The 18707-nt window shown below is 36.2% G+C and overlaps 1 protein-coding gene across 5 annotated transcripts in view; it reads left to right on the top strand.

Moving 5' to 3' along the window:
* The window catches only part of SLCO1C1 (solute carrier organic anion transporter family member 1C1), a 57253-nt gene extending 42933 nt beyond the window's left edge, over window positions 1-14320 (top strand). For 3 of the 5 annotated variants that reach the window (XM_063640755.1, XM_055280439.2, XM_055280440.2), the window contains 4 exons: window positions 2597-2781; window positions 5689-5753; window positions 11616-11836; window positions 13237-14320. In XM_063640755.1, coding sequence (XP_063496825.1) covers window positions 2597-2781; window positions 5689-5753; window positions 11616-11836; window positions 13237-13410 — 645 coding nt within the window. In that variant the 3' untranslated portion in view covers window positions 13411-14320. The remainder of the gene's footprint in view (window positions 1-2596; window positions 2782-5688; window positions 5754-11615; window positions 11837-13236) is intronic. The other 2 variants (XM_055280438.2, XM_063640756.1) reach the window with 1 other exon arrangement.
* Window positions 14321-18707: the final 4387 nt, after the last annotated feature.

Genomic DNA, 18707 nt, shown 5'->3' with positions numbered 1-18707 from the left:
GTCATATGATCATATAATAAGATATGCTTTCAGACCCATGTTCCCTGACCCCAAGACCAGTGGTCCTTGGAGGTTTTAGGGGATGAACGAATAGAGGCCAGTATTAGGAGGCTTAGCTCCAGAGATTCTAGACCTCGGGGTCAGGGATCTGTTTATGAGGAGGTTGATGGTTCTAGGACAACTTTGGAAAATCAAGCCAATTTGTGTAATAACGAAAGGGCAGGTGGGCTGGAATGGAGGGTTTCCGTAGGGCAGAAGGGGGAGATGAGGTAGGAAATATAGGTAGGAATCTGTTTTAGTCAGTCCAGGCTGCTACAACAAATATACCATAGAATGGGTGGCTTAAACAACAAACATTTACTTCTCATAGTTCTGGATGATGGGAAGTCCAAGATCAAGGTGCCAGCAGATCTGGTTCCTAGTGAAGACCCACTTTCTGGCTTGCAGATGACCATCTTCACCTTCTATCCTTACATGGCAGAGAGCAGACAGGGAGAGACAGGTCTCCTGTCTCTTCTTATAAGGGCACTAAAATCACATTCATGAGGGCTACATCCTCATGAACTAATCACCTCCTAAATGCTCTACTCCAAATACCATCACATTGAAGGTTTGGATTTCAACATATGAATTTTGGGCAAATATTCAATCCTTAACAGAAAGCAATTGTGAAGGATGTAAAGTACTTCAATCATTAACAGATTCACCCTTCTCAACACACCTTTCCATTCCTGTCCCAAACAGATTCTTCCTTATCCTTGCTCTCTGAGACTGCTTTCTATTTGTGACTGATTAAATTTGCCTTTATTTGACAATCCTAGAGGGCAGAAAATTAGACCACACATATATCTCATTTATTTATATATCCTTATCAACTGGATATGAATACTTAGGCTGTATATCCACCGATATACAGTTTTTTAATTTACTCTGTTCATTGTATTATTATTTTGACTTATTTACAGCAGAAAGGATTGGTTTCTAGCAACAATGAATAAGACTACCTACTCATCTGAAATACGTTTTCATGCTTCTCTTTTCTTCTTTGCTTTCTTCCCTTGTTATTTTTCTTTCAGCTACTGTTATTTTTGCTCACAGCTACATGAAGGTTTTTCGTAATGAGAGCTACCATTTATAAAAGACATTACAAGGAAAGGCTAAAGAGTGGTGTTAAAAGAACAAAATTACATTTAAATCTCATGGTCCTGAAATAATGTGCATTATTTTCAGTATTTTCTTCATGTGAGAACTGAGGCACTGAGATACAAAGGACTTGCTTAACTCATTTATCTAGTGAGCAACCAGAACTAAGATTCAAAGCTTTCAACTTGACATTACAAAAAATCTATATTACTACTTTTTCTAGAAAAGTAAATGCCAGCTTTATTTGTTGTCTAAAAACTCACAAACTCTTTTGTGATTAAAAATAACATATATACGCATTCATAAATAAAATTTACAGAAATAAACTATTGAGGGGTTATACAAATTGTCTCTCTTCAGTCAAAATTTAGTTGAGTTTTATGCACCATAATTATTTTTTTCTCATAGCCACTGTAAATTATGTCATATCCTCAAATTGTTCCCCTTTACTTAACTAAGTTTTATCAAATGCCTAAAATGACAGCCTATTCCATTCCCCAGCTGCATAATAACAAAGCAGAAGTTTCTGCTTTCATGGAGGTTACATTCTGTTGGGAAAGTATATTTTAAAAATAAGTAAATACAGGATATCCTGATAGGTAGTAAGAAGCACTGTAAAAAAAAAAAAGACATACATTAGAATAAGAAGATGGAGAGATGGGAGTTTTTTTTTTTTTAGTGGATAGTCATGGAAGGTCTCTACTAAAACCTCTGAACAGAGAACTAAAGTATGGACGCCAGCTGTGTAATCACCGAGAAGAGCTGCCCAGGCAGAGAAAATAGCAGGGCCATGAGGCATGGATGAACTTGCCAGGTTTGAGGGGAAGTTTGGAAAGGGCAAAATGGGGCCTTTGCAAAGGTCATGTGTGCGGCTTACACAAAAGAAGAGAGGGAAGATCACTGAATGGTGAGATTAGAGTGGCATCCAGGTGCTACACGATGGAGAAAGTGTAAACTGTTATAAGGATGTGGGGGTTTCATGCAAGTACAATGAGAAACCACTGGCAGGTTGAGGGTAGTGATACAGGCTGACCGCCATGTTTAAAGGTTCACTTTACTTACTGGGTGGAAAACAGATTCTAGCTAGATAAGATTGGAAACAAGTTGAGCACAAAGGGAGCATTGTAACAATCTAGGCAAGAAATAATGGTTACTTAGACTTGGAAGTGGTGGTGAAGGAGGTAAGGTATGGTTAGATTAGGCAGGATTTGCCGGGAGATTGTTGTATAAGATTAGTAGTTTGTAGATCGACCATCTGCTCTTTAGATAATGAAATGTTGTATCTATATAGATTTTGCTTTGCTCAATATACTGTAATACAAAAAAATAAAGAATATTTCCTCATTGTTTACATAATGCGTGGCTACGGTACTGTAAAATTTTTTAAAATAACTGTCTTTAACTTTATTTAAATGTTACTGAAATAATTGGACTTTTCCCTATTGTGTTACAGATATTTTACAACTGCACTTGTGTGGGAATTTCAGCTTCTAAATCCGGAAATTCCTCAGGCATAGTGGGAAGATGTCAGAAAGACAATGGATGTCCCCAAATGTTTCTGTATTTCCTTGTAATTTCAGTCATCACATCCTATACTTTATCCCTAGGTGGCATACCTGGATACATATTACTTCTGAGGCGAGTACTGATTCTCCCTATTCTAATTTTAATATAAGACACAATCATCTCGAGCAATGATTTAAATTTTTTTCTGTGGAATCTACGATTCCCCTTAGTTTTTTTCAAGGAACTTGTCCCACATCCTTGTTTCACTTTTACATGTATTGCACTTCGGGTATTTATACAAAAATGTGGCTGAATAGAAGTTTTCTTAGTTAAAAATGTTTGCAAACTATTGGTCTAGGAAGCCCATGTTAGTGCCTACATCACTACAGTTGCTTAATAAATATAGTATCCTACTTCTAACGCTGGTGATAATATTAATTAGCATAGGTAACATGCATTTTAGATTATAGTTTCATCAAATCATGGGAAATATAATTTATAAAATATTTTAAGGCTCATCTAAGACAACAGTGTTAGAATTTATTATTTTGAGATATATATATTTTTTGCTTTATCTGTATATTTTTGCCATGACTGGAATTATCTGTGGGGGATTTCGTGGCTTTGGGTAAATTGAGGCTCCTAAACTATGATGTTAAGGACTGTATTATTGTTTTCACACTGATATAAAGAAATACCCGAGATGGGGTAATTTATAAAGCAAAGAGGTTTAATTGACTCAGAGCTCCGCATGGCTGGAGAAGCCTCAGGAAACTTATAATCGTGGGGGGGAAACAAGTCCTTCCTCACAAGGCACAGGAGAAAGAAGTACAGAGGGAAGAGGGAAGAGCTTCTTATAAAACCATCAGATCTTGTGAGAACACACTATCACAAGAACAGCATGGGGGAGCCACAACCATGAGCCAATCACCTCCCAAGAGGTCCCTCTCCCATCATGCGGGGATTACAATTTGGATTACAATTCAAGATGAGATTTGGGAACACAGAGCCAGACCATATCAAGGACTTCAACCATTTTTGCTTATAAAACCCTAAACAAATTTGTAAAAGTATGTAGCTTCTTGCATATTTATAAATTGACACATAAAAATTTTTTATCATAAGTTTAAATAGTAACTAAATATTGATTTCTGGTATATTATAAGTATTTTTATTTTAAAAACAACAGTTTTAAATGTAAGTCACTTTCTAATGTAATTAATGGGACCTAAAAAATAGTGATTTGATAACCAACATCACCTGGGTCAGAATTGTATGACAACTACTTTAACAGTGACAAGCATTACATATTTCCTTCTTCCTGTATTTATATCTTCATTCAACTTCCCTATAGGTTTTTCTCCTATTAAAACACAATTTGTGCTCGAATTTTTTTACTGATTTTCCTATCATACATCTGTAACAATTATATGAATCCAAATTGTAAAATAGTTTTGAAAACAGGAGTCTCAGTTATAATATTTTCATTCTAATTGAGTTAGCTTTAGCTTTGCAAATATTTCTATTGTACAACTGATAAAAATCACCTAAAATAAAAATTTTGATAAAATTATTAAACATGAAAAGTCAACATTTACTAGAAATCAGTATTTATGAGATGGACTGGGTGATTTTCAAATTAATTCTTATATTCAAGAATACTAATTTTTTCTAAAGTAAGACTAACTAAAGTATTGTATACATTTTTAATTTCCCACAATTTTTAGCATGGAAATTGTTTAGGAATGACAAACAGAAAATAGAACTTATTATCCACAAACCTGCTGTTCTCAAAACAGCTCTCACCAAATCATGGGAAATACAACATGGAGAATATGAGATAGTTACATTTACAAATGGCAGCCTGAGTTTGACAAAATGGCAAAACATCGACCTAGACTTTCCAGAACACTGTGGCTACTTCTTAAACATCTTGTATTGTGCCAAGTGTAGAATCAGGTTACTTACCACAGAAAGCATCTTTCTAACCACTAGTCCCTCATATGAACTATTGTGAATTTTGATGTCAGAAGGACCCCCTTGGGTTGAAGAAGAAAAGTTATGTTTTTTTTTTTTTTTTTTGCCTCTTTTAAAGCAGAGACTAAATGATATAATATGTAAGAAGTACTTAGTACTGTGGTTAACACTCAGTGGTTATTATATATCATCATGATTATTACTATTAAATTTCATAGGCCAATCAGTTTAAGCTTTACAGTCATATTAATGACACTCTTATTATTTAAGTGTTTTTGCACTTTTCGATTTATTTATTTATTTACTTTTTAGATGGAGTCTTGCTCGGTCACCCAGGCTGGAGTGCAGTGGCGCAATCTCGGCCCACGGCAAGCTCCGCCTCCCGGGTTCACGCCATTCTCCTGCCTCAACCTCCTGAGTAGCTGGGACTACAGGCATCTGCCACCACGCCCAGCTAATTTTTTTTTTATTTTTAGTAGAGACGGGGTTTCACCGAGTTAGCCAGGATGGTCTTGATCTCCTGACCTCGTGATCTGCCTGTCTCGGCCTCCCAAAGTGCTGGGATTACAGGCGTGAGCCACCGCGCCTGGCCTCTGATTTTTTTAAATTCCCATAGCAACAACTTTTATCATGCCACAGTGATTATATCTACTCTGATCACTTTGGCCCTGTGCTTTTAGACAAAAAGCCATAAAAATTGTTGGCTATTATTTATTGTTGCTTAAAATTCTAACAATTTCTTAGAAATTTGAGTTTTATTCTGAATCTTTGCTATTTTGGTGATTAAACTTAAATTTGACTTTACCAGCACCATGTGAATATGGCATGTATGGGTGATTTAGTTTCTAGAAATATTAATTATAAACTTGTTATAGCATTGCATGAAATGGAATGTGGCTTTTACGTATTTTGCCCTCCCTATGTTAGCACACCAATGGGTTCAACATAAATGGCACTTGAATTCTAACATGATTTCATGTGTGTTAGGCAGATTATCCTTCAAATTTCTATTTGCTTTAATGGATTATATATTTCTTGTAATGGTGCTTTTGTTGATTTTAGGTGCATTAAGCCACAGCTTAAGTCTTTTGCCTTGGGTATCTACACATTAGCAATAAGAGTTCTTGGTAAGTTTAACCTATGCTTTAATTTATGGTAGACACCATAAGTGTATTTTGAAGACTTTTCTAAATATTTTTACAGAATTGCCATGCATAAACATATGTTGTAGGTGGCAAAGTTCATAGTCTTTTTTATTCCTTTCTTCATTTCTTTATTCCCTTCCTCCTTTCTTCTTTTGTTACAGAAATATATTGCCTATTTTGTGTTCCAGATATAACAGAGATTTTGTGAAATTAATCATAATTTTTGTTTAACAGTCTTACCTTTTCTTGTACTTGTGTGTTCTTACAAAATCCATGGCCTTAACAAGAGAGCTCTCAGAAATTAATAAGAAAGGCTGAAGCCTAAAGATAATTTTTTTTCAGTTATTAAAATGGAAAGAATTCCTTTGAGTTACTCTCAATGCTTATCTCTTGTGTCATTAGGTAGAAAAATAAGGTATTATTTAAACCAAGCAAATAAATTTGAGTAGGTCATACTTTAAATTGTAATTGAAATGTTTTTTGTGACTACCAAATTTTTAAATACATATTGGTTAAAACCTATAGAAAACAGTGAATGAGACAAAGTTTTTATCCTTAAAGAGTTTATATATTAAAAAATAAAATAATTTTGAGTATTTCACTGCCATTTGTCAGAAAGGAACAACCCAGAAAGAAAAACAAACTCAAAGCTTAAAAAATTTGAAATTAAATTTGGTTTACATAGATCTTGATATAAAATGGTTGTATTGCAAGATAATAGAATCCTGATAACATTGAAAAAGAAACAAAAATAGGGTTATATGGCATCATGACTGGCTCTAATTCTATAATGAAAATATGTATTAGCTAGAAAAGTGTCATATATTGAGCCTGTAGTATATGCCTGGCAAGAATTGGCCCCCATATCTACCCGTGTTTGGGAATATAGATGGAGTCTACAGAGCAAAAATTGTTCCAACATAAAGAAATGATTTACAAAATTGATTTGACAAAAATAATATTTGAAATTGGCAAAAGTATCATAAGCAAAGTCAAATGGCAAATGACTAACTTGCAATTTATGTAACAGACAATTGGCTAATATTCCTATTATAAAGAAAACACCTAAGTTTTTAGAAGAAAAAAACAAGCAACAAAGTAGAAAAATGAGCAAAAGATGTGTATTTTTCATGGAAAAATAAATATAATTGCCTTTTAATATATAGAAAGATGCTCAAATTAGCTCATAAATAGAGCCAAGTTAGAACTACCTTTCTTATCAGGTTGAGAAATTACCCAATTTTGTTTGCAATGTATGGAAAAATAGATTATGTTTACACATTGCTGTTGGGAAAATGATGTTCTTTATTGGGCAATAACTGGTAAAATTATATATAGATTTACCTTTTAACTTAATATCTTTACTTCTAAGAATTATACCAAAAATTTGCTAGCAAAAATTATAAAATTTAATCATTATGAATAGGTGCCATAATTGTGACTTTTTATAATAGCAAAAACCTGGAAGTGATCTAAATGTCCATCAGTAGGAGACTGGTTGAATAAACCGTAGTACACACACATAACAGAGCTGTAAGGATGAATGGGGAAAATCTATCTAATGTTAGCGAGTGATCTCCAGTAAGTAAAAAGCAGCAAAATGGAGAACAATTTTTATTGTATGATGTTTTTGGCATTATGTGTGGAAAGGTGGAAATATTATATGCATGTGCAAAGGCATTTTACTCTTTTTTAAAAAACAAACAATGGAAGCATAAACTAAAAACTAATTTTAAACAATGGTTACCTGTAGAAGAAAGGGAAGAGGGATAAAGTTCAGGATAGAAGTAAGACTTTGTGAATGTAGCTTTTTATATGATTGTTTAATCGAAATTATATAAGGTTTTGATATAATTGAAAATAAAATTTAAAATAACCAAATCTTAAACTGAAACTGTTTAACATAAGCATACATTGGTTAAATAAGCATACATGAACAACTTTAAATGCCTTAAAAAATAAAATTTTTTGCCAAATCTTCATAAACTGGATTTATAGTCATTATTAGTACTAATATCAATATTTTTATGTTGAAACTGTTATATACTTAAGATAAAGCGATTGAAATGTTAATATTACTTGGAATCAATATTTTTAGTAAAATAGAAAAGTGATACAAGTATAAAATAAAAAAATTCAAAGGCCGGGTGCAGTGGCTCATGCCTGTAATCCCAGCACTTTGAGAGGCTGAGGCAGGCGGATCAACTGAGGTCAGGAGTTCGAGACCAGCCTGGGCAACATTGTGAAACCGCATCTCTACTAAAAATACAAAATTAGCTGGGTGTGGTGGTGTGTACCTGTAATCCCAGCTACTCAGGAGGCTGAGGCAGGAGAATCGCTTGAACCTGGGAGGCAGAAGTTGCAGTGAGCCGAGATCACACCACTGCACTCCAGCCTGGGTGACAGAGCAAGACTCCATCCAAAAACAAGAAGAATTTAAATAAAGCTCATTCTTAAATTTGAACTTAAAACATCAATATGAACTCATATATTTTAATTTTAAAATAATGTGTATTTTATAGTTCCATCTCCTGAAAACTCTAGAAACTTTGAAACCCGGAAGAAATGAACACCACAACACTTAATCTGTGGTATCTAAATATAATCTTGCAGTAAAAGAATATGGCACCTTGGAGAAATGACTGATTCAAGGCCTAAGGTAGAAAATGCATGAGATGATTATGGGACTTTTTTTATACTAGAAAATGAATAAGCTATCAAAGCCTAAAAAGGCCATATCACAAGAGAACAGAACCAATTTGAGGAGATTGGCCTCAAGGTGAGATAAATTGAAATTCAAAATAGTAGTAGCAGTAGTAACAATAATGGCTGCAGTTTATTGAAATACGTAGAATATATTAAAACACATGAGTTTATAATGACACTTTAAAAATTTGGAGAATATCAGGACATCAAGTCATTATTCTGAAAATTGAGAAATAAAGGAGAAAAAAATCATTTATCCTGCCTTTCTTCTATTAACTGTATGTCAAAGTAACCAAATTAGTCAATTAAGGAAAATTCCTTTTTTGAGAAAAACCCAAATACTTTCTATAAGAAGCATAGATTAAAAAAAAAAATCCTGTCTTGTAACCTTAAAAACAGCTAAAAGCTTTAGATGGGAGCTGGTGAGCAACTTCATAATGGAGGGATCAGACTGACATAGCCTGAACTTCACACGCATCTTAGCATTTACCTAAATGCTATATATCTCTAAAATTATATCTCTAAAATTATATCTCTAAAATTATATCTCTAAAATTATATCTCTAAAATTATATCTCTAAAATTATATCTCTAAAATTATATCTCTAAAATTATATCTCTAAAATATCTCTATATATTTTAGGTGATATATCTCTAAAATATTTTTTAATCCATAGGTTTTAGTTCCCTTTTTCTTTCCCATTTGTTGTGAAAATTTCAAATCTACAAATAAATTTAAATTACAATGAATAATTGTATAACTTTTACTGGGATTTATCAACTGTGTCCAAAACCCAGAAATCACTCTCCTCTGTTTCTCTGAGCATATAAATATTTTGCTGAGTCATTTGAAAATAAGTAGTGAACATGCTGACACCTCACTCCTAAAGCCCTCAACTTGTGTTCTTCTACTAGAGCAAGTCTATATATAGACTTGTCCTATATAACCACAATACCATTCTCACACTTCAGAAATTCAACATTGATATGCTACTGTATCTAATAAATCCCTCATTCAAATTTCTTTCATTATAACAATAGTGTCTTCTATAGCGTTTTATTTTTTCTTTTGATCCAAGGTCAAAGACCACATATTGTGTTTAGTTACCTTTTTTATCTCCAAAAATTCCTATTCTTATTTTTTTGTGCTTTTGTGACATTCATATTTTTTCAAGAGGCAAACCCAGTTGTTTTGTAAAATATCCCAACTATTGGATGTGTTTGTTTGCTTTTGAGTATGTCCAGGTAAAATATTGTTGGTGGCAATACTACACAGGTGATTTGCATGATGCTTAGTAAATCACATCAGGAAGCACATCAATTCAGTTTATACCATCAATGGAATTTTAATTTTGGTCCCTTGGCAAAGGTGGTGTCCACCAGTTTTCTCCATTGTAAAAATCCTTCTGCAGTTAATAAGTCATCTATAATTTGACACTTCAAGATTATGTCACCATTCTGTTTCCCAAAAATCTTTCACCCAAAATTTTAGCAGCCATTGATGAGTCTGGATTGATCAATTATTTACATGAGTATTTGCAAAGTTTAGGTAAACCTTTACATAGGAAATATTTTTAAATATTTTCATTTGTTTTCAAAGAACAAATGGATAATCTCTGAAATTTAGAAGCGCCATAAATATTCTTAGATGACTTTAAAAATTTAGTGAGATTATTTTGTTCGATATAAGCATACAAAGCAATTTTATAACAGAAGAAAACATATATAAAAAAGGTTAAAACTCAAATGCCAGAAACAACCAGACAGTTGATGGAAATGAGTGATGTAGGCAGAGAGAAAGCTGTATGGACTCTCAGTGGACTCCAAGTGTAGGCAGCGGTTATGGGAGTGAGGTATGGAGGCAGCTGCTGCTCAACTCCAGCCAACTATGACCATGGACTGCCAGACAACATAGTTCTTAAGAGAACTCAGAAGCGTGCAAGTTTACATGAAATCTAGCTTTCAACTATTGGCTACTAACTAAAAAACGAAATCCCAAAGTCTACACAGACTAAATAACCGATGTTAATGAACCACCAACTTAGAACATATAAAATATACACTGAGCTATGAACAACTGCTTAAGATACTTCCGTTAATATTTGCACATGAGAGATACCTTTTCTCCCTAAGGAGGGATTAAATTCCTAACATTTTCTGAGAACCTACTAGGGTTTCTAGCATGAATAAGGAGGACATGTTTCCTATCATGGTGAGCTTACAGTCTAGCAGAGAAGGCAATTCAACAAGCTATTACAGGAGTATTAAAAGTTTTATGAGATGTAAAACAATGAGAATTAATGCAGTTTAGTTTATCAAAATAGCCTACACTGAAGGAAAACATTCAAACTTGGATTTTAAAAGTGAGTGTGTATTAAGAATGTGAAGAAGAGAAAATCATTGCTTGGGATAAAGGAAACTACACAGGGCATTCAGACAAGAGGAGAGAACGTTTTAGTCACTGAAAGAAATCCAAGAAAATCTGAGTCTGAAATGTAAGACAACAATCTTGCCCAAAGTGAGGCCACAAAAGTAGAAAGACCCAATATTCAGTTAACTACTCTTCTTTTGGAACAGATGTCTTGGGAAGTCACCTACTTAATTCAGCGATGCAACCTCTGTATGATGTATAGATTCGAGAAGGTTAATGAATGAAGCTAAGGAATCATGAATTGGCTGTTGCTTTAAGTTAGGGTAGGAGTGGCAGTGGGAATGGAAAGAAGAGAAAGTGTTCAAGATATACCTAATAGACTCAGTATGATTCAGGGATAGATTAAATATAATGACAGCCAGACAGAGGAGAAAGAAGGATCAATGATGACTCACAAGTCTGCTTTAATGACTGGGCTTCCGCTGATAAAGGGACAGGTCTGTAGGGGAAGAAGTTGAGCTCATGTTGAGTTTGAAGTGACTGAATGACATACTTCTGGAGATAAATAAATGGCGGTTACTGCATGATTCTGGAGCTTATGAGAAAAGACTGGATTAGAGAGATAGGTTTTGGAGATTTCAGCATGTAACTGATGGCCTTTCATCTCCAAAACAGTAATTAGGTTAAAGTAAGTGGTTTCAGATAATCGTTCATAGACAAAAAGATGTGCAGATGTTTTTAACAGCAATTATTTGTTTTTCTCACAGCAGGAATCCCAGCTCCAGTGTATTTTGGAGTTTTGATTGATACTTCATGCCTCAAATGGGGATTTAAAAGATGTGGAAGTAGAGGATCATGCAGATTATATGATTCAAATGTCTTCAGGTACCAAATCAAAAGCATTCCCGCATCTCACTGCTACAGCATCCCAGATTTACACAATGCCACTGACACTAACAAGTTTTCATGTCATTTCACTGCTTGTAAGGTAAAGAATAGTCTAATCAAAAAGTGTGATCTGTAATCATAGAATAATTATATTATTATTTGATTAGATCTTTGATTTTGTCCCTATTCATTACCTTGACCCCCATTTTAAATGAGTAATCATTTTTAAAATATGACAAAAGTGTTCAGAATACAGTAGAATTTTGAAAGTTTATGCACACAAATGGGCAAGTATTTCCCTGAAATTCAGAGGCATTTAAATTTAGGTCACATTTTGGGTTTGATTTTATTCTTTTTCAAACTAAGCCAAACTGTACCACTTACGTCAGATATAATCCCCCTGGGCAAGAGTTGGATTTGGCTCTAAATCTGTCCGGCTTTTATTGCCAAACTAATGTTCAATTATTCTAGTACTTGAAATGCATAAAAGTAAAAGGTTTTCTCTGTGTGGGTGAGTGTATATGGGGGTTGGGTGGCGTGGCTTTTTCACTATGGTGTCATTCAGTTCAGCTCATCAAACATTTAGTCCCTTATTGCTTAAAGCAATGCTTCAATGGCTTAAAAGCAAGAAAGATTGTTTAAAAGACGTATAAGCTGAGCATTTTCTGGAGAAATAAACTTGGTACTGAACCATCTAAGTAGGATGTGAATTGGGCACACCATTTCAAATAAATTTGTTTGAGTTGATAGGTTTTGATGCTATGCGTGAAATTTATTTTGGTCTTTGAAAGGGACCCAATCTGTGAGTATAATTTAGGATTTCCTCACATTTGTGCTAAGGCTGTATTAACTGTAATGTGGAGACAATGCAACTCAATCAGAGATTGAGAGTATGTTTTCAAGGTAACCAGAATGAGACATTCAACCTGTCCTTCAATACCTTAGCATCTTCTGACAAAGCATAGAACTATAGGCTTCTCATGAAATAAACTGATTTAAATCTCTGGTTTATTCTGAAATCATTCTGCTTTACTCAGAGCTGCAATTCCCGTTAGCATTGCTTTATGCAAATTTTCCAAAGAAATGAAGTTGGGAAAGGTCTGAGGATAGGGTGGCCACATAATTTATCATTCAAAACTGGGTACTTTTGAGAGTGAAAAGGAGCACTATTAAAATTACACTGGGCCAACACTATCATAAACTGGGGCTGTTCTAGGCAAACAGGGATATGGTTACCTGGTCTAAGGAAATAATTTACAGAGAGGATGAAACTTATTATGTAATTAGTAGTAACTAAAAATGATGGTGCTACTAAGACATTGCTTTATTTTATAAACTGCCTTCAACGGTCTGTCAGTATTCATAAAACAGTCTTTTTTATAAGCCACCAAATCTACCTTCTTAAAGAAAACCATCAGAATGATATTATTACCTACCTTTTAAATTTTCTTTCAAGTTGGTTGTTGCATTAATTATAACAGAGATTCTCTCTTCTTCTAGACATATATATCTGGGACTAACTGTGATACTGGGCACAGTGTCAATTCTGCTAAGCATTGCAGTACTTTTCATTTTAAAGAAAAATTATGTTTCAAAACACAGAAGTTTTATAACCAAGAGAGAAACAACAATGGTGTCTACAAGATTCCAAAAGGAAAATTACACTACAAGTGATCATCTGCTACAACCCAACTACTGGCCAGGCAAGGAAACCCAACTTTAGAAACATGATGACTGGAAGTCATGTCTTCTAATTGGTGGACATTTTGCAAACAAATAAATTGTAATCAAAAGAGCTCTAAATTTGTCATTTCTTTCTCCTTTCAAAAAATGGCTACTTTGTTTTTGGCCCTAGGCATTAGGTAATATAACTGATAACAAATATACTGAAACATATAACAGAAGATGCAGATGATAAAACTAATTTTGAACTTTTAAATTTATATAAATTTTTATATCATTTACTTATTTCACTTTATTTTGCCTTGTGCTCATTGATATATATTAGCTGTACTCCTAGAAGAACAATTGTCTCTATTGTCACACATGGTTATATTTAAAGTAATTTCTGAACTGTGTAATGTGTTTAGAGTAAGAAAATACTGCTAACAATTAACTCATACCTTGGGTGCCTTCGAGTATTACTCATATAGTATTTTCTCCCATAGCTGTCTTCATCTGTGTCTTTTAATAATGATCTTAGGATGGAGCAGAACATGGAGAGGAAGATTTCATTTTAAGCTCCTCCTTTTCTTTGAAATACAATAATTTATATAGAAATGTGTAGCAGCAAATTATATGGGGATTAGAATTTTGAATTAATAGCTCTTCTGCTATTCATCTACATGTGCTTTTTGTGTGGCGCTGTAAGTGACTATGGTTGTAAAATAATAAAATTGATGTTAACATGCCCTATTGTTCTTTTATGAATTCAATGAATTTAAAACTATTGTTAAATATAATACTGCCCCTACTTTAATATATGTAAGCAACTTCCTACTTATATACATGATGTGTTCCTAAAACATGTTTGAAAGGTGAATTTCTGAAAGTCTACAATAAATGTAGGTGTTACAACAGGAAAGGAGAGTGATGGATGAGTGATGGGAAGTCTGACTGTGGTATCTTTTGGTGCTCCACCTGCCCACATCACAGGGCCTAGGGACTTCTGCACAGGGAGATCCCCCTGGGACAGCCTGCCAGATAGCTCTGTTTCTCTGCAACTGAAAAAGTCAAGAGTTTCTTTTTTTTTAGACGTAGTCTCACTCTGTTGCCCAGGCATGATCTCGGCTCACTGCAAGCTCCACCTCCCCGGTTCATGCCATTCTCCTGCCTCAGCATCCCAAGTAGCTGGGGCTATAGGTGCCCACCACCACGCCCAGCTAATTTTTTATATTTTTAGAAGAAACAGGGTTTCACCGTGTTAGCCAGGATGGTCTTGATCTCCTGACCTCGTGATCCGCCCGCCTTGGCCTCCCAAAGTGCTGAGATTACAGGCATGAGCCACCGCGCCCAGCCAAGAGTTTCTTCTTTCCTGACTTCCTGGTGCTCTTCTGACGTGGGTTGGTAGGTTCAGCAGTCAAAAATCTTTAATCTTTAGCCCTATTATGTACATGTTTCTTCCTCCACCATAGCTGTAAAGAAAGGCTTAATCCTTCCAAGAAAAGCAGACTTAAGACAGAGATCACCCTAGTGAGGTATCTTGTTTCTACTGCTGGCTCACCACCCAATTCTGTCCGCATTCTGTTAGTCCGGTACAATCCGGAGAAGACTAGATGAAAGGAAAAGTTGGGTTAGAAGAGATAACGTGAACGACACTGTAGTGTAAGTGAGGCCACAGAGTCCTTCAAGTGCACAGGAGGACCCTTACTTACTCAGGAGATTTTCAAGGTTACAATGGGAACCCATAATTCTGCTATGTACCAGCCGCACCAAAAATTGTATTACTTAATCTGTATAGCACTCTTAGTATCTGAATCCCCATTTTACAAATGAAACAGGCTAAGAGAGGTTAGATACACTGCTTAACCTTGGAGGGGCACAGCCAGGATTAAGACCAGGATAAATCTAAAGTTATCATTCCACCATACCAACCTGACCCTATAATGTTACACTAAACTGCTACTATAATTTGTAATGTCTCTGCATTACTTTATTTCACCGGATCAGTTTGCTCCTATAGTTGTCTTCAACTGTATATTTCAATACCATGCAGGTCATCAACAACTACTGTAAACCACACAAATAATTTATTTATCATATTGTTTTCTCCAAATGTTGCTGATTTATAGTTTGGAATACTGTAGTGCTAAGCCCAAAATATTAAAGTCAGATGATCAAGGATAATCCTTTAGAATTATGAAAACTTGGAATTGCAACACAGATTTAGTAGCCTTTAGAACAATCACCACACGTCGGGGTGGAGCCAAGATGGCCGAATAGGAACAGCTCTGGTCTACAGCTCCCAGCATGAGTGACAAAGAAGATGGGTGATTTCTGCATTTCCATTTGAGGTACCGGATTCATCTCACTAGGGAGTGCCAAACAGTGGGTGCAGGACAGTCGGTGCAGCGTACTGTGTGCGAGCCAAAGCAGGGTGAGGCACTGCCTCACTTGGGAGGTGCAAGGGGTCAGGGAGTTCCCTTTCCTCATCAAAGAAAGGGGTAACGGATGGCACCTGGAAAATCGGGTCAGTCCAACCTTAATACTACGCTTTTCCAATGGGCTTGGAAAATAGCACACCAGGAGATTGTGTCCTGCACCTGGCTCAGAGGGTCCTATGACCACGGAGACTCACTGATTGCTAGCACAGCAGTCTGAGATCAAACTGCAACCGGCAGTGAGGCTGGGGGAGGGGCACCTGCAATTGCCCAGGCTTACTTAGGTAAACAAAGCAGCCAGGAAGCTTGAACTGGGTGGAGCCCACCACAGTTCAAGGAGACCTGCCTGCCTCTGTAGGCTCCACCTCTGGAGGCAGGGCACAGACAAACAAAAAGTCAGCAGGAACCTCTGCAGACTTAAATGTCCCTGTCTGACAGCTTTGAAGAGAGTAGTGCTTCTCCCAGCACACAGCTGGAGATCTGAGAACGGACAGACTGCCTCCTAAAGTGGGTCCCTGACCCGCGAGCAGCTTAACTAGGAGGCACCCCCCAGTAGGGACAGACTGACACCTCACTTGGCCACGTACTCTTCTGAGACAAAACTTCCAGTGGAACCATCAGACAGCTGAATTTGCAGTCTCATGAAAATCCACTGTTTTGCAGCCACCGCTGCTGACACCCAGCCAAACAGGGTCTGGAGTGGACCTCTAGCAAACTCCAACAGACCTGCAGCTGAGGGTCCTGTCTGGTAGAAGGAAAACTAACAGAGAGGACATCCACACCAAAAACCCATCTGTACATCACCATCATCAAAGACCAAAAGTAGATAAAACCACAAAGATGGGGAAAAAACAGAGCAGAAAAACTGGAAACTCTAAAAAGCAGAGCACCTCTCCTCCTCCAAAGGAATGCAGTTCCTCACCAGCAACGGAACAAAGCTGGAGGGAAAATGACTTTGACTAGTTGAGAGAAGAAGGCTTCAGAAGATCAAACTACTCTGAGCTACAGGAGGAAATTCAAAACAATGGCAAAGAAGTTAAAAACTTTGAAAAAAGATTAGGCGAATGGATAACTAGAATAATCAATGCAGAGAAGGGCTTAAAGGAGCTGATGGAGCTGAAAGCCAAGTTTCGAGAACCACGCGAAGATTGCAGAAGCCTCGGTAGCCAATGCAATCAACTGGAAGAAAGGGTATCAGTGATGGAAGATGAAATGAATGAAATGAAGCGAGAAGGGAAGTTTAGAGAAAAAAGAATAAAAAGAAATGAACAAAGCCTTCAAGAAATATGGGACTATGTGAAAAGACCAAACCTACGTCTGATTGGTGTACCTGAAAGTGACGGGGAGAATGGAACCAAGTTGGAAAACACTCTGCAAGATATTATCCAGGAGAACTTCCCCAATCTAGCAAGGCAGGCCAACATTCAGATTCAGGAAATACAGAGAACGCCACAAAGATACTCCTCGAGAAGAGCAACTCCAAGACACATAATTGTCAGATTCACCAAAGTTGAAATGAGGAAAAAATGTTAAGGGCAGCCAGAGAGAAAGGTCGGTTACCCACAAAGGGAAGCCCATCAGACTAACAGCTGATCTCTCGGCAGAAACTCTACAAGCCAGAAGAGAGTTGGGGGCCGATATTCAACATTCTTAAAGAAAAGAATTTTCAACCCAGAATTTCATATCCAGCCAAACTAAGCTTAATAAGTGAAGGAGAAATAAAAGCCTTTACAGACAAGCAAATGCTGAGTGATTCTGTCACGACCAGGCCTGCCCTAAAAGAGCTCCTGAAGGAAGCACTAAACATGGAAAGGAACAACCGGTAAGACCCACTGCAAAAACATGCCAAATTGTAAAGACCATCAAGGCTAGGAAGAAACTGCATCAACTAATGAGCAAAATAACCAACTAACATCGTAATGACAGGATCAAACTCACGCATAACAGTATTAACTTTAAATGTAAATGGGCTAAATGCTCCAATTAAAAGACACAGACTGGCAAATTGGATAAGGAGTCAAGACACATGAGTGTGCTGTATTCAGGAAACCCATCTCACGTGCAGAGACACACATAGACGCAAAATAAAGGGATAGAGGAAGATCTATCAAGCAAATGGAAAACAAAAAAAGGCAGCGGTTGCAATCCTAGTCTCTGATAGACTTTAAACCAACAAAGATCAAAAGAGACAAAGAAGGCCATTACATAATGGTAAAGGGATCAATTCAACAAGAAGAGTTAACTATCCTAAATATATATGCACCCAACACAGGAGCACCCAGATTCATAAAGCAAGTCCTGAGTGACCTACAAAGGGACTTAAACTCCCACACAATAATAGTGGGAGATTTTAACACCCCACTGTCAACATTAGACAGATCAACGAGACAGAAAGTTAACAAGGATATCCAGGAATTGAACTCAGCTCTGCACAAAGTGGACCTCATAGACATCTACAGAACTCTCCACCCCAAATCAACAGAATATACATTTTTTTCAGCACCACACCACACCTATTCCAAAATTGACCACATAGTTGGAAGTAAAGCTCTTCTCAGAAAATGTAAAAGGACAGAAATTATAACAAACTGTCTCTCAGACCACAGTGCAATCAAACTAGAACTCAGGATTAAGAAACTCACTCAAAACCGCTCAACTACATGGAAACTGAACAAACTGCTCCTGAATGACTACTGGGTAAATAATGAAATGAAGGCAGAAATAAAGATGTTCTTTGAAACCAATGAGAACAAAGACAAAACATACCAGAATCTCTGGGACACGTTCAAAGCAGTGTGTAGAGGGAAATTTATAGCACTAAATGCCCACAAGAGAAAGCAGGAAAGATCCAAAATTGACACCCTAACATCA

This window comes from Symphalangus syndactylus, chromosome 5 (assembly GCF_028878055.3).
Source record: "Symphalangus syndactylus isolate Jambi chromosome 5, NHGRI_mSymSyn1-v2.1_pri, whole genome shotgun sequence".
NCBI lineage: Eukaryota > Metazoa > Chordata > Mammalia > Primates > Hylobatidae > Symphalangus > Symphalangus syndactylus.
The sequence above is the reverse complement of the archived record's forward strand: the minus strand, read 5'-3'. Positions and strand labels throughout refer to the sequence as shown.